General features: G+C 46.8%; 1 protein-coding gene across 1 annotated transcript; it reads left to right on the top strand.

Annotated features, from left to right (window-relative positions):
• Positions 1–212: 212 nt before the first annotated feature.
• Positions 213–2,398, top strand: OLIG3 (oligodendrocyte transcription factor 3). Its single transcript, XM_017530380.1, has one exon. It carries the CDS (start codon positions 434–436, stop codon positions 1,250–1,252), a length of 819 nt encoding a protein of 272 aa, XP_017385869.1. The 5' UTR covers positions 213–433; the 3' UTR covers positions 1,253–2,398.
• The last annotated feature ends 12,259 nt before the right edge of the window (positions 2,399–14,657 follow it).

Genomic DNA, 14,657 nt, shown 5'->3' on the forward strand with positions numbered 1-14,657 from the left:
GGGGCTCCTAGCGGTTCGGAGCAGAGGTGTCCCAGGGCGGCCCCACAATGAATATGAATAGGAATCCTTGCTAAATGGGACAGCAAAGCGCACCGCCCTGAATGATGGCACGTCATCCTAACCAGCCCAGGATAGATAGGAGGGCTCCTTTTGTCTCTTTTCTCCGCCACAGCTCTATAAAAGCCCCTCTTTTTCAGCGTGAGGTTAGTTCAAGCACACACCAACTAGCTGTCCAGGAAGCAGCCTAACCAGAGAGAGGGGCGTGGGAGGGAGAGAGGCGGGGAAAAACAGCATCTCAGCGTTTCTTCTCACGTCTTGCCGCTGAGAAGTGGGTTCCTGGGCTGTGCAGATTTTTTTTTTTTTTTAATTCAAGATTTTCTTTAATTTCCCGCCTAAAGCCTCCCCACGGTAGGGCCGCATCCCCAGTAATAAAATGAATTCTGATTCGAGCTCTGTCTCCAGCAGAGCTTCATCTCCGGACATGGATGAGATGTACCTGAGGGACCACCACCACCGCCACCACCACCACCAGGAGAGCCGTCTCAACTCTGTCTCGTCCACGCAGGGCGATATGGTGCAGAAGATGCCCGGCGAAAGCCTCTCGCGGGCTGGCGCCAAGGCCGCGGGAGAGAGCAGCAAGTACAAAATCAAGAAGCAGCTGTCGGAGCAGGACCTACAGCAGTTGCGGCTGAAGATCAACGGACGCGAGCGCAAGCGGATGCACGACCTGAACCTCGCCATGGACGGGCTGAGAGAAGTCATGCCCTACGCTCACGGGCCCTCGGTTCGCAAGCTCTCCAAGATCGCCACTCTCCTGCTTGCCAGAAACTACATCCTCATGCTCACCAGCTCCCTGGAGGAGATGAAGAGGCTGGTTGGCGAGATCTACGGGGGCCACCACTCGGCATTTCACTGCGGGACCGTGGGCCACTCTGCCGGCCACCCCGCGCACGCGGCCAACGCCGTGCACCCGGTGCACCCCATCTTGGGCGGCGCGCTCTCGTCCGGCAACGCCTCTTCACCACTGTCCGCAGCCTCACTTCCCGCCATCGGCACCATCCGTCCTCCCCACTCGCTGCTCAAGGCGCCTTCCACGCCGCCCGCGCTGCAACTGGGCAGCGGCTTCCAGCACTGGGCCGGGCTGCCCTGCCCCTGCACCATCTGCCAGATGCCGCCGCCGCCGCACCTGTCCGCTCTGTCCACCGCCAACATGGCCCGGTTGTCGGCAGAGTCCAAGGACTTGCTCAAGTGAGCAGCGGGCGGGCCCGGCTGCGGAGGAGGAGGGAGAGCTGCGGGAGGGGCTGCAGTGCCGGGCCGGGAGGGAAGAGGGAGGCTGCGCGCCCGGCCCACGGGAGGGCGGGCTCCGGGGCCCGCGGCATCCCACCCTGCCTGAGAGATCTCAGACTCCACTTGACCCCCGGAGGGAAAAGGACCAAAACCAAACTGCAATTTCTAGGTGGCAGCAAAGGGGGACTCGAACCAGACGTCGTGTGTTTTGCATGCATGCTTCTTTTCCCCATGCCGCGCCAGTATTTCTCACTGCCATATGCTCTTGTCAAAACTGCATTTGTTGTATAAAGATGGGATCGGTGTAGGGAAAAACTTGCGAAGGAACTTTTGAGTTGGCTTTCTCTGACTCTGTGTTCTCGCTTTGGGAAAAGACGGCCATCCCTTTTGTGCAAAACAAATGTAAATATTTTCTTGAGATGGATGCGATTATGATTGTCTCTGTCCTCGCCATAGTTTTTCTAGAGACAATGGAGAGAGAGAGAGACATAGAGAGAGATCAAGACCCAAGTTTTGAATCTCAACTCCGGTCCAGGGCATGACAGACACCTCCTATGTGGGTTTTCCTTTCGACGCAGTGTAGGTCAAAAGAATGCATGCACGCTTCTAAATGAATCTTGTCTAAACATGTTGTGCAGGCCGTGGTGCCGTTTTCCTTGTAACAAGGATTTTTTATTAGTGAATTCTTCCAAGTACTCCATATATCTGTCTGTGGTTGTATGAAACAAAAAAGGGGCAGAGTGCAAAGACCCACACTCACGCACACGCGCTTCTTCTCCCACCCCCATCCCTTTCAAACTTTATTCCGAACCTTCCTCTGCTGTTCCGGGGCCGCCATTGTAAACGCTTGGCTCCCTCTAGTAGCTTGCCCCACCCCCTCGCTCAGTTATTCTGCATGCGGGGTTGGCTCTCTCTATTATCAGCTTTGAAAACTTACTCTGGTTTTGGGAGGGGTGCTGTTTTTATTTTCCTGAACATTTGCTTGAAATATTTTGTTAGGGCCTCAAAGACAATACCTGTCTTTATTTTTTATATATTCTTGATAACTATGATATATTTATTAATAACCAGTGTTTCTGGATGAGATTTCAAATAAAAAAGAAACTTTAAATCGTGGCTTTGGCTTTGCCTAAAATCTTAGCAGATGGGGGTAGTGGGATAGGGAATACATGAACCAGGTAAGGTGTATCTGGTGTGCGTGAGGGATTTGGAATGGGTGGGCAGATTTGAAGTTTTCCTTAATTATGTACAAGTAAACAGGATGGGTAAATTGGTGCTAATTTTTGGAAATGTCCTTTAAATGGGGTATTGCCCACATTCATAGTCATTCACTCTTTGAGATCCTTATTTCTCTGCAGTAATCAGACCCTCATAAACTCAGGCATTGAATTTTAAAAAGTAATCTGGAAATTCAAAGTGGCAGAAACGAGAGGTGGAATGTCACGATGATGACTGTGATGACAGTAAGTTAACTTCTTTTCACTTTAAATTGAACTTGTGGGTTATCTTTTCCACCCATGCTAAAAATCGAGTATACATTTTCAAAGCCAACAAAGAGTGGTCCTAGAAAATAATCAAATACTCATCCTGCTTGCCTTCCCCATGGGAAGCATGCCCTGCAGAGAAAGGAAAGGCTTCTCTGCTTTGTAAGGTGAGCTCCGGGTGAATCAAAGGACCGCCCAAGTCTCAGCATCTTGCAGATTTATAGCGAGAATCCTCCCTTCTTTCTTCTCTTAGAAGATTGCTGGTCTGATTAACCATATACGTTGGGCATCTTCTCCATAAAAGTTAGCTAAAATGGGAGTTATTTAAATACACGACTTTTCTCTTTTCACCTCCCACCATAACATTTCCAAATGGTTTATATAAGCAGGAGTAATCCAGCAAGAGGGTTTTGTCTATTTGTTTAAAGGGGGCAATAAATCAAATTGTAGTGATAGCAGCTCCAACAACACAGGCCTCAATTTCCCTCTGAGGGAAACAGAACTCTCATTGTAATGCAATAACCCAAGATTTGCTTCTGAATTGGTTGTAACTTGCCTCAATGTTGGTTGAGGCCCAAGCTTCTCTCCAATGGGGGGAGGCCTGTGGTGTCCTTCTAGAATCCAGCATGGAGAGCACGGCTAGGAAGCATTTGTATTTGCCCTGTCCTTCCTTAGTCCCCAATGCCTGCCCATTGCTGCCTCACTCAGAGAGGACATCTCTGGGTTTCTCTTCTACCTAAATCATTCCCCTCCATCCCTCCCATGGCTGCCCCACTCTCAGCCAGGAGGAAGACCTAAGTGAGGGCCTACAGTGGAGGGTGCTTGTTTCCACTGGTTTTCGGCAGACAAATGGGAGAATAATCGTCTGTTTCCCAAGGGTGATTCATTTCTCTGGGTGAGGAAAGAGCCTATTGAAGATTTATTTGAAACCAACACAAGGCAGCCCTCCAGTCTTTCCCCAGAGTTTATTATTTAGAAAGGAGGTAAGGGGAAGAAGTTTCATCAGTCAGGAAGGAAAACGACTTTCTCTTTAGCCACTTGCTTCTTTTGAGTCCGGTTTCCAAAGGCCTGGTTCTGGGGAAAGACTCGGGGCCTTACAGCGAGCCTAGCGGTGGGCTTCTTGCTTTCTCTAAAGCTGAGGCTTAAATTGGGTTATGGAAAGGAATAAAGCCACACTCTTTACACTAGGACAGTCGTGGATTTTGTGATTGCGCTGCTGAGACAGGAAATCCTTGGGCTGCCTGCAGTGGTCAGTTTAAAGAGCTGCGATGTCCACTCACATGAGCTAAAAGGAACCTTAAGCACAGGGAACTCTATTCCAAATCTTGCAACTGAAATGGAAAATAGACACGGCTGCCAACACTGAGGAGCTCTCTTAAGTGAGCAGAGCTCTTTTCTGGGTTACGAAAATTCTTTTGGCTTCCAATATTAGAAGAGATAATTTCTTTAAGTACAGGACAGGAACCCAGTGAGGAAGGTGATTTGGGAGCCAGGTCATCTGAGGTTTCTAGATTTATTGGGAAGAAACAATCTCAACTCTCCCTCCGGGAAGGGCCTTGATGCCTAGGCTGGTCTGCTGTACATGTGTTTGCAGGCAAACTTTTAGTGTCCTTGCGTTTCCCTTTAAATACTCGAATTATCCACGCCACAAACAAGATTTCATGGCCGCAAAGGTGAAAAGGGCTTTCGGCCGGATTTTGTTTTTTCGTTGTCACTTTCTGGAAAGTTCTCAAGTTTAGTTTTTCATTCAATCTGGAAACACTACGACGATCCTTGTATTCCAGATTAAACACCGGCCTACATTTAAAAGGATAGCGAAAGCTTCCTGGGCTGGGACACCTTGAGAAGCCCACACTAGAAACTTCTCGGCGCTTTCCCAGGCGATGACCTAATTCAGAGGGAGGAAGAAAGTGACGCTTAGAAAGGGAAAATGAGGCCGGCGTCGGCTGGGCGCACCAGATCTTTGTTCCCGGGGCCGCTGAGGCTGACAGCCCGCAAACGGGCGGAGACAGGCTGCCTGAACGGCCCCAGCCCTGGGTTTCCCCGCTCCAGCAGCAGGGGGCCTTGTGTCTCCTGGAACTTTTTTTTCCCAGCAGCTAGGTCAAGCCAGGTTTTGAGCTTCCACTGACGCATTAGGCAGAAATTGCAAAAGCCTCCTCCCACCGCGAGGGCGCTGGAACCCCCTCCGCCCCACCAACATCTCGCTCAGACACCAACGTTTAATTTCGCATTCCACGTCCCTTCCAGAGACGCCTGGGCCCTCTGTTCCCCTTTTCCCACCCGCCGCTGGGGAGCGGGAGTGACTGCAAAGGGTGGGCTCCCCCGTCTCCGCACCCAGGCTAGATATCTCCGACACCTCCCTGCGATGCTCGCTCCCTCCCCTGGTCCGAGGTGGGGACTCGGGACTGGCCTCGAGGCCGGGACTCGGAGGAGCCTCAGCGAACCAGAAGACGCCCCGCGGCTCGGCCTCAGCTTGGGGTGCTTTTCCGGGACTGACCTGGCCCAGAGAGTCAGTCTCTGGTTTGCAGGGGCCTCCCCTGGGCACATTTTCCGAGCAGCCCTTCGGCACCCCCAGGCCCGAGGCCACCCAGGACCACCCCTCCCAGCACTGCTCCCGGCCGAAGCCGAGAAAGAGGAGCTGTGAAGAGAGGACCCCGGGGCCAGGCCCCTCCTGGCCGTGCGGGACCTGGGCCTGTCCTCCTCAGTGCGGCCCCGCCGGGTCCCGGCCGCTCACGCGGAGGAAGGAAACAGGTAGAGGAGCCGCCGCCTGAGGGCTGGGAGTGTCCTCGGGAAGAACTAAGCCCAGGGAGGGGCCGTGCGGGAGGGAGGCGGCCGGCGTCCTCTGCTTGCCTCTAAGAAAATTTGCCGGATAGAGAGAGCGTCCTTTCCTCCCCGACCCTGCAGAGACTCGGGGCCTCTCGGGGACCCAGTGCTGGTTTAAGGGGCCCACAGAAATCAAACTCGAAAGCTCGGGTCTGCAGCGTCACTTTTCCGTCTAGCGTCCAGGTTCACTGAAACCTTCCCTGGGACACTGCGGTCGGGGACTGCGAGGGGTTGGGAGAGGATGAAGTGCGTGGGCGCCGAGGGAGCCAGCCAGCAGCCGGAGTCCGCGCTTGCGATGGCCGGGGAGAGCCTAGGAGCGATCCCCGAGGAGCCGCCTGCCCCGCCGCCCACCCGCAGGGTGCGCGACCCCTCCCGCCCTCCTCCTGTACCCAGCGGCAGAGAGCCGGGAGCAGGAATCTCAGACTCGAGCTCCGCGCCGGGCTGGGGGTCCCCGGGTTGCGGATGGGTGAGAGGGAAGCGTCAGTCTCCGCGCCCTGACCCCGGACTCCTAGCTGTTTCGGGGCCCCCGCAGGACACGGTCAGAGAGGTGGGGGTGCAGGCCACAGAAGGATGCGCGGGAGGCAGATTCCACCAAGTGAGGCCCCTCGTCGCCTGCGCCTATACCTGCAGAGTGCCTCGAAATACCTAAGGGTTTATGGAAACTGGGAGGGAGGAAAAACGAAAACAATAACCACAAACAAATCCAAAGTCGGGCCGAGCGCCGCGGGCCCTCTCTTTCCTCTCAGGTCACTGCGCCCCCGCGCGCAGCCCGGGACTGATACTCGTTTGTCAGTTTTGCTAAGGAGAGGCCCTGTTAGGGTGGCGCGGGGGGCCGAGTGGCGGCGCCTTCCCCAGCTGCGGGCATCTCACGGAGGACCCCGACGCCTAGCTCTCCCTGGCCGACCTGGATCACAGACCCTGGAAGGGAGCCGTTGCTTCTAACCCAAACTCCTGGACTGCCCGTGGCTCCTGAACCAAAGTACGAACGTTTGTCCCCGCAGCCAGGCACTGGCGAAAGGAATTTGACTCGCCTCGGTAGTGGGCCCCTCGGGTTGTGGGTCCTGGACCTGCTGGGGCCGAGGCCCCAGGGAGCCAGGTGGGAGGGGTGTGCAGATCTGGGAGTCCAGTGACCCGTCTTGGTTTTACTGCTTCGTCCTAGGGTTCGGGTGGAAGCAAAGTGGTTGGATTTCTCGCACCCCAGGAGGACAGGGGCAAAGAGGGGGCAGCGCCTAAGGGTCTGTGGGGCAGTGTCGGTTAGCTGCCCTAGAAACTTTTGGGATTCTGTCTGGCTCTGACTTAAGCAAGACCCCTCTTTTCCTTGTGGCCTGCGACAGACACCTCAGAAAGTGCAGAGGCCAGGGCCTGATTCTGGCGGTTGCCAGTTTGCAAGCAAGCACCCCTCACCTCCATGCATGGAAAACTGCAGAAGCCGGGTACTGAGGGAGCCCCCCTCTCTGCCTGCTGCAGGGCTGTGGTACCAAGAACGCACTTTTGCCACATGCAAGATCCTTAATTCCAATGGGGAACATAGAGGGTGGCAGCGGGCTCATTTTATGGCGACTCCTATCTCCTCCTGGTTATTCAGTCCCCCCATCATCCCGCCTCCGTCCCATCTATCCCGGGAAACGACAAGGAAACCCAGCCATTATTTGAACTCAAATGCAAACACGTAGCGCTCTAGTGCACTCCAGCAACGCAAGCCTTGGCATTACTTCCTTTGGAGTTTCTCAATGTTTCTCCACTTCAGCAATGAGCATTGTCTGCATGCTTCCGATGTGCCAGGTGCTGGTAGCCACAACAGAGGAAGATAAATAAATAAATACATAAAACAGCAAGAGAAATAAGGCATTCACATGCATAAGAAATAGCTCCTGTTTGCTGTGCCTTCAGCAAAACATCGGTCACCTAAGTCCGATGTTAGAAATTCCACTGGCCCCACAAAACACAAGTGCTGCAAACACATCCTTCCAGGCGCTTTTTCAGATGCTAGAAAACTCACTGCCCTTTCCCTCTACTGGAGAGGACAGGAGCAGATGCCTTTGATTAATATGGAAATAAAAAGAAGCAATGGTAGCAGTACTTGGTTTCGTGGCAATTGTTTAGAGATTTATTGGCACAGAGATAAACTTCAGTCTGGGGCATCTCCGTAATTCATGTCCCCATTAGTTATTAGCAAATGAGCAAATCGTTTTTCTTTTAGCAGGTTTTTTAAAGAAAAAAATAAAAGAAGGGGAGTTGGGGGAGATCTTTTTTTAATGGGATTAGTGTCATTATCCTCCTTGTCTCTGTAGCTACCCCAGCTACAGAAATTTGCCTCTGGACTCTAGAGTTCACCAGGCTGTGGTTCTAAACATAAAACAATCCTGTAATTTCCTTCAAGAACAAAAGTTTTCAAAGAAATGACCTGCATAGTATCCCCTTCAATAAAGCAGAAGTGACTTAATGGTCTGTTAATTACTCCATCCCTGCAGGGGGAGGGAAGCTTCCAAATGCAACGCTACAAACCCTCTGTTGACTGAAGCTGTGGTCTGTCCCCAAATGTACAGCTGGGGCCGGGCCATTGAAAACCCAGACAAAACAAAATCCCTGATAAATAATCCCACCTAGAACACAAAGATTCAGCACTCAATTGTTGGATCTGCGCTGGATCCTCAGAGAAGACCAGAGGGAGCTCCTTTGGGGCTTCCGGTAATCTTTAAAGCTTGTAGCCAGGGGTTCTTGGACAAAAGTTTAAAAAAAAGAAAAAAAGAGCTTGTTTGACTTCTCTGTCCTTTATCCTTCTGTGTTGAATTTCTTTCTCTTTAATTTGAGGCTTTGACTATAATTTCTTCATCCAATCTTCTTTTGTATTAAGTAGCTTGTTCTGTCACATAATATATTTTCAATTAATTTCTCCAGTTGCTTCTTTATTGATAATTTGATCTAAGAAGATATGTTTTGACTGTCACAATAAAGACAAAGTAGAGAATGAAAATATAGGAGGCAGGTTTGGCTTGTTAGTCTCTGTGTCTTTTCACATCTGTAAGGTGACACTGCATGATGTAATTAAATGCATTTCTAAAACAGAACAGTTAACCAGCTACATTGAAGCCCAAGCAAAACCAGCAGTCATCCAGTTAACTTTGCATCAGAGACGGTTAATTGAAAAAAATTGAATTTTCAAAGCATCTCTTTAAGAAAAAAATTTACATAAACATGTCCTACACTAATTAAAAAGATATACATTTGGTCATTTTGAATCTATTAAAATAAAACATTGCAAAAAGGTGAAATCTAGCATCTATAGAGATGAGTTTTATGAACGTGATCAAGATGTGAATATTAACTGTTCTGGAAATTAGTTGTTTGCTTCAACTAGGCAATAGTAGGAAGAGTCTATGGAGCTGCACAATTTGCCACGTCCACTATTACTTCTTAAGGAAGTGATGCTGAAGTGTCAGGCACTGGTTAAAGCCATCTTTGGACGGGGTGCTGCCTGTAATCCCAGCACTTTGGGAGGCTGAGGCAGGCGGATCATGAGGTCAGGAGTTCAAGATCAGACTGGCCAACATGGTCAAACCCCGTCTCTACTAAAAACTACAAAAATTAGCTGGGCATGGTGGTTTGTGCCTGTAATTCCAACTACTTTGGAGGCTGAGGTAGAAGAATTGCTTGAACCGGGACCCGGGAGGCGGAGGTTGCAGTGAGCTGAGATTGGGCCACTGCACTTCAGCCTAGAGTTCAGAGAGAGACTTGATCTCAAAAAAAAAAAAAAAAAAAAAAGCCATCTTTGCCTTTCTTGCCACAGTTGACTGGACCAGAGAGTGGTATATGAGCTAGTCAATATAAGGCACAGTCATGAGGGAGGCCAGCTCAAAGGCAATTGGCATTAAATGGTACTTCATGTAGAATGGTGGGAAAGTATAAAAATCTAGTGAATCATCATTTAAACTAAGTTTGACTGTAATCAATGCTGGACTTTTGTTCTGGTTTTCTGTACAGCTAACTGTTCATTCCAGTCATATGAAAAATGAGATCCAGACAGACAGACATTATGACCTGTGTAACCCAAGTAAAGGCTATCATTACAAATCTATGCAATAATGTTCTCAAAATCTGACTTCCCTACAGTGGCTATACAGATACAAATATGAAAAATTAGAAGCCATTCCCTCTTGCTGAATAGTCCATGGGGACATAGAAGCAGAGGAAGCAATTTGTTTCCCATTTTTACTGAATTATATTACTTAGTCATATTGAATTAAGTACAATTTTAGAAATTCTACTGTCTGAGCAGGTAGAGGTGGGATAGCTTCTTTCTCTCTCCTTTGCAAAAATTAATGTGCTCAGGTATCAATGTCTCTTCCCAAAAAGCATTTTGATACAGATTTTTTTTTTTTTTTTTTTCATTTTTTTACCCTTAGGTACTTGGTTCTCCGGCATTTCCTTCATCCTGTGGAGTGTTTGCCAGGCTCTTAGTTGAAACAGGTGATCTCTTCAGGGCCAGAGAGTATATTGACTTGACTAGTAACTTTTCTTTTTTTTCAGTTTTTATTTTAGTTTCTGGTGGTACACGTGCAGCTTTGTTGCATGGGTAAATTGTGCGTTGCTGAGGTTTGGCGTACAAATGATCTTGTCTCCCAGGTAGTGAGCATAGTACTCAATAGGTAACTTTTTAACCCTTGCCCTGCTCCCATGCTCCCCTCACTGGTAACCCCCAATGTCAATTGTTCCCATCATTATTTGACCAGTAACTTTTCATCATTATTGCGATTGGCAGGTTTTTAAGTAGAAAACACTAAGAAACATTTAGTGTATTTTTCACAGTAAATACTAGATCTCAATACAAGGAATTTACATTGAAAATGGAGAGACCTAATATTTTTTGGAAACAATTTTATTTAAACTTCAGCCACATGCTGATTTGGCCCTGAAGTGGCTGATGCTGACAGTGCTGGAATAGCTGGAGGAAGGGGTAGAAAAGATCAGCAGGACAGTGCCAGCTTTTCTAAATTTGGGTTCCTATGAACTCTCACTGTAGAGAATCTAGGCTTCTTCTAAGAGAACAGTGAGAGGTAAGATGTTTTCCTTATAATTATTTACTTGACCATTATAGATTTCTTTTTCTAGAATTAACTTCTTTTGAAATTTTATGTGATGGCTGCTTATCTAAAATATATACCGTTATGATATGCAAGGATGTTCTAGTTTGTTGACTCTAGAACATTCAATGAAACACTTCATGCTTCCCTACATTTTAGGCTTGAAAGAAAGAGGTCAGAAGTAAGCAATGGCAAGGCAGAATCTGCAGGGCAGGGATGAAAAGGATTCATTAAGTGGAGCAGGTAAGGCAAGGAACATGGTGGCCACATTTTAAAAACGGAAAACATTTCTGGTGGTAACATGGCATCAAGAATTACTCTTATTGGTTTATTCTTTACCTGTATAGGCTTTGGGTCATCACAATAGTACTTAGAAAAAGGACCATGCCTACTTACTTCCAAGATGAAAGCTTTGTGGGAGATTTTCTCTTTCTCCTTGTTCTTCCTCCTCAGTTTTCCTTTCTTCCTCTATTCCTCTATCTTGCCTCTCAATTATCTAGTCGTCTTTTTGCTATCTTCTCTACCTCTTCACCATTCTTTATTTTCATTCCATGTGATCATGCCCCTCTATTTGCTCATTTCCACTGGCCACTTCATTGCTTTAGGGAAGCACAGTGTTTACATACTCCTAGCCTTCTTACAAAGGCCTTGCATACACAGTCTGCCTGCTCTTCCAACCAGTTTTGGTTTCTAGGAAGCCCCCAACCCTCTATTCATTTCCAATTTGTTTTGGTTTCTAAGAAGCCCCCAACCCTCTTTTCATATCTTCAGTTCCAACCTGTATTGTTACAAAAAAATGAGCTACACAGAAGTGTGTTCCAGAACCAAAGGCATTCAGAGGTGCTTTAATTTTCAAAAGCAACATTGTCATAAGATTGCTTTCCTAGGTGATAAGGGTATTACGGTCGAGGCTATATATGCTTTACCAGCTTGTGTCAACTTAATGCATGTATTTATGTTGATAATCATAGCAAGCACAAAGTGCTTAATATGTACCAGTCATGGTTTTAAACACTTGATAATATTAGCTCATTTAATTCTCACTGTAAGCCTATGAAGGTAGTACCATTATTATTCTCATTTTTGCAGATAAAGAAACTGAGGAACTGTCATCACCATTTAGGATAAGGCCACTTTGTAGTCCCATTGCCCTCTCCCCCACAGACATGCTTCAAATATGTTTAATATATATCCTTGAATATGTATGAAGTGTAGGAATGCTTATAAAATAAGCAGTGTTGTTTTGTGTATCTATTTTTAATTTATACATAGGTTATGGTATAGCCCTTCTTTTGTTTCACACTTTTTTAAAATTTCAATCAGCTTTATGTTTTAAGATCCATCCACTTTGCCATTTGTTAATCTTGTTCCTAATGCCTGACTTCTGCAGAATGCTTCAGACTGTGTGTTCATCACATTTCATTCAATATTTCCCTAGGGATGAAACTTACCTTCCCTCTAGCATCCCGTAATGATAACACTGCAACATCTTTATACATACGCCTCCTCTTGTATCTGCCCAAGTTGCTCATTTTTCTATCAGGTCACCCATCTTGTTTTTTTTCTCAAGAGTTTCTTGTATAGTTTATATATTGAAAGTTTTAGATGTAACAACTGTCTTCTCCCAGCCTAATATCTGTACACCAGTTTTCCCAGCTATTGACTATTATACAATATGCCATTTCCCTATTAATTTTCTTTATTCTATATCAAGCCCCTGTATTCATGGGTCATTTCTGTACTGTCTATTCTGTATCACTGGTATATTAATCTATTTTTACGCCACTACCAGTATATTGTTATTACTATACCTCGGTATTGTATTGTAATATCTAATAAGTGCATACATTTTAGGAGAATACATTTTTACTTTTTAAAAATATGGTTGTATTTTTCTCCTAATTGAATACACTCTAAGTTAACTAGAATAATTCTTAAAAATTGCATGCTAATATTATTACAAGATTTCCTCTCTCTCTCTCTCTCTCTCTCTCTCTCTCTTTCTCAATCTTGCTCTGTTGTCTAGGCTGGAGTGCAGTGGCGTAATCTCAGCTCAATACAGCATCTGCCTCTTGGTTCAAGTAACTCTCCAGTTTCAGCCTCCCAAGTAGCTGGGATTACAGGTGCCTGCCACCATGACTGGCTAATTTTTATATTTTTAGTAGAGACAGAGTTTCACCATGTTGGCCATGCTGGCCTCCAACTCCTGACCTCAAGCAATTCGCCTGCCTTGGCCTCCCAAAGTGCTGGGATTACAGACGTGAGCCACTGCGTCCGGCCTATTACAAGGCTTTCATCGCCTTTCCCTTAGGTGGTAGAGTGTTGGTGGGAGAAGAGACATGTGTATATGCAGGCCTCTTGGAGTTGCTATAATATTTTTATCCTTTCACTCTATTTCTTCAACCTCAAAGTTATTAACCATGGGTGGAAATTCTCAAACTCTCTGACTCCTCACTTGAAGCAATTTAGTGCTTGATTACTCTGGGCTTAGAAGCAAGTTTTCCCCAATTATAAAGCCCCAGAGATAGTGCTCATCATTACTTTCTACTACATTATATATTATACAGCATTACCTACCTACCGTTCAGTGTCTTAAACAGTAGGTAATAGTACATTTCTTCAAGAAAGAACTTTCTGATCATCCTGAAAGAACATTTTGCAGATGGATTCAAATTTAAATGAAAGCCTTTCAGGCATCAGTACTCTTCCAAACCTTCAGGCCTGTGCACATGCCATGCCCGTTATGGAAAGTGCTTGTTCCCACCCCATGCCCAGCCTTTTCTTAGTGAGATTTCACTTCCCAGCGTATTCTCACGCCACTGGGAAGCCTGGGCCAGTGGCAGTTCCCTGTCTTGTTTGCTCCCATAGCATGATGTACTTCCCCTCACAGGAGATGATCACATGATGTGGTCCCTTTGCCACCTGGACCAATTTGCCTGTCCCTCTCCCACTGGAATGTAAACCCCTTAGAGCAGGACCAAGATGGTAGTGTCCGGAATATGATAGGCGCATAAAGAGCATTTTGCAAATCAATGAATGAGAACTGCTCTAGAGGAGAGTCAAGCTTTGGGTGAGTAGCTTCGTAAGATAACCTTCCGACTATGAGATTTCATAGTAGTTGCCCTTCCGACTATGAGATTTCATAACCATGTAATACAAAAATCACAAAGTCTGTACACATTTATTTCTGTTTTTTTTTTTTTTTTTTTTTTAACCATAGCTACATTGAATAGGGGCTTTTTACCACATATAACTCTAGATACTTATTGGAGTAGAAAGTAACTTTGTAACTTAATCACATCCTTAAGAGGAGTCACCTTATTACCCTGACTGCTCTATTGCCACAGGTTATGTTGTTTGAGAGTAGCTGCCATTAATGAGAAACACCCATTGTTGTTTCGTTGGTTTCTCTCACTAGGTTGGCAAGATAGCATAAGTGGGTTCCTTGCATAGGTCAGGAGGGTGGGGAGTAGGGAGGTTAAGTAACTTGGAAAGTGTGTATGGTAAATGCCATAGCTGAATTTTGAAACCTGTGCTGTCTCACTCCAAATCTGTTGCTCCTAGCAGATGTCCTGAATCTTCATGAATATCCTTTTAGCCTTTTTCCATGACTTCTTCCTCTCCTTCCTCTAGGTGGCCATATCCTGTTGCTGGTCACTTTCATATTGCTGTCCATCCTTCCCTGGGAGAGCTCCATGGTGTGCTCTTGTTTCCAAAGGATCATCAGGTATCCTAGCGATTTTTTTCCTATAGTTGTTCATCCATTTGATAAATGTTGCCCTGCTCTGGGCACTGTATTCAATCCTGAAGGTGCAATTGGGAATGAGGAAGATGTGGTGTTAGTGCTTAAAAAGCTAAGGTCTCACGGAGGGAAATAACCAAGCAAATGGTAAAACAGTATAATAAACTCTGTGATAGAGGTTACAACATCAGCATCCGTGGGTATTTAACCCTGTCTAGAGGGATTTCAGTGGAGCTGCCA

Source organism: Cebus imitator, unplaced genomic scaffold, assembly GCF_001604975.1.
Source record: "Cebus imitator isolate Cc_AM_T3 unplaced genomic scaffold, Cebus_imitator-1.0 Scaffold65, whole genome shotgun sequence".
In the NCBI taxonomy this organism is placed as follows: Eukaryota; Metazoa; Chordata; class Mammalia; order Primates; family Cebidae; genus Cebus; species Cebus imitator.

Bases quoted from the DNA above. Each gene is read 5' to 3' on its own strand.
- OLIG3 (XM_017530380.1), top strand. From the start codon at position 434: ATGAATTCTGATTCGAGCTCTGTCTCCAGCAGAGCTTCATCTCCGGAC.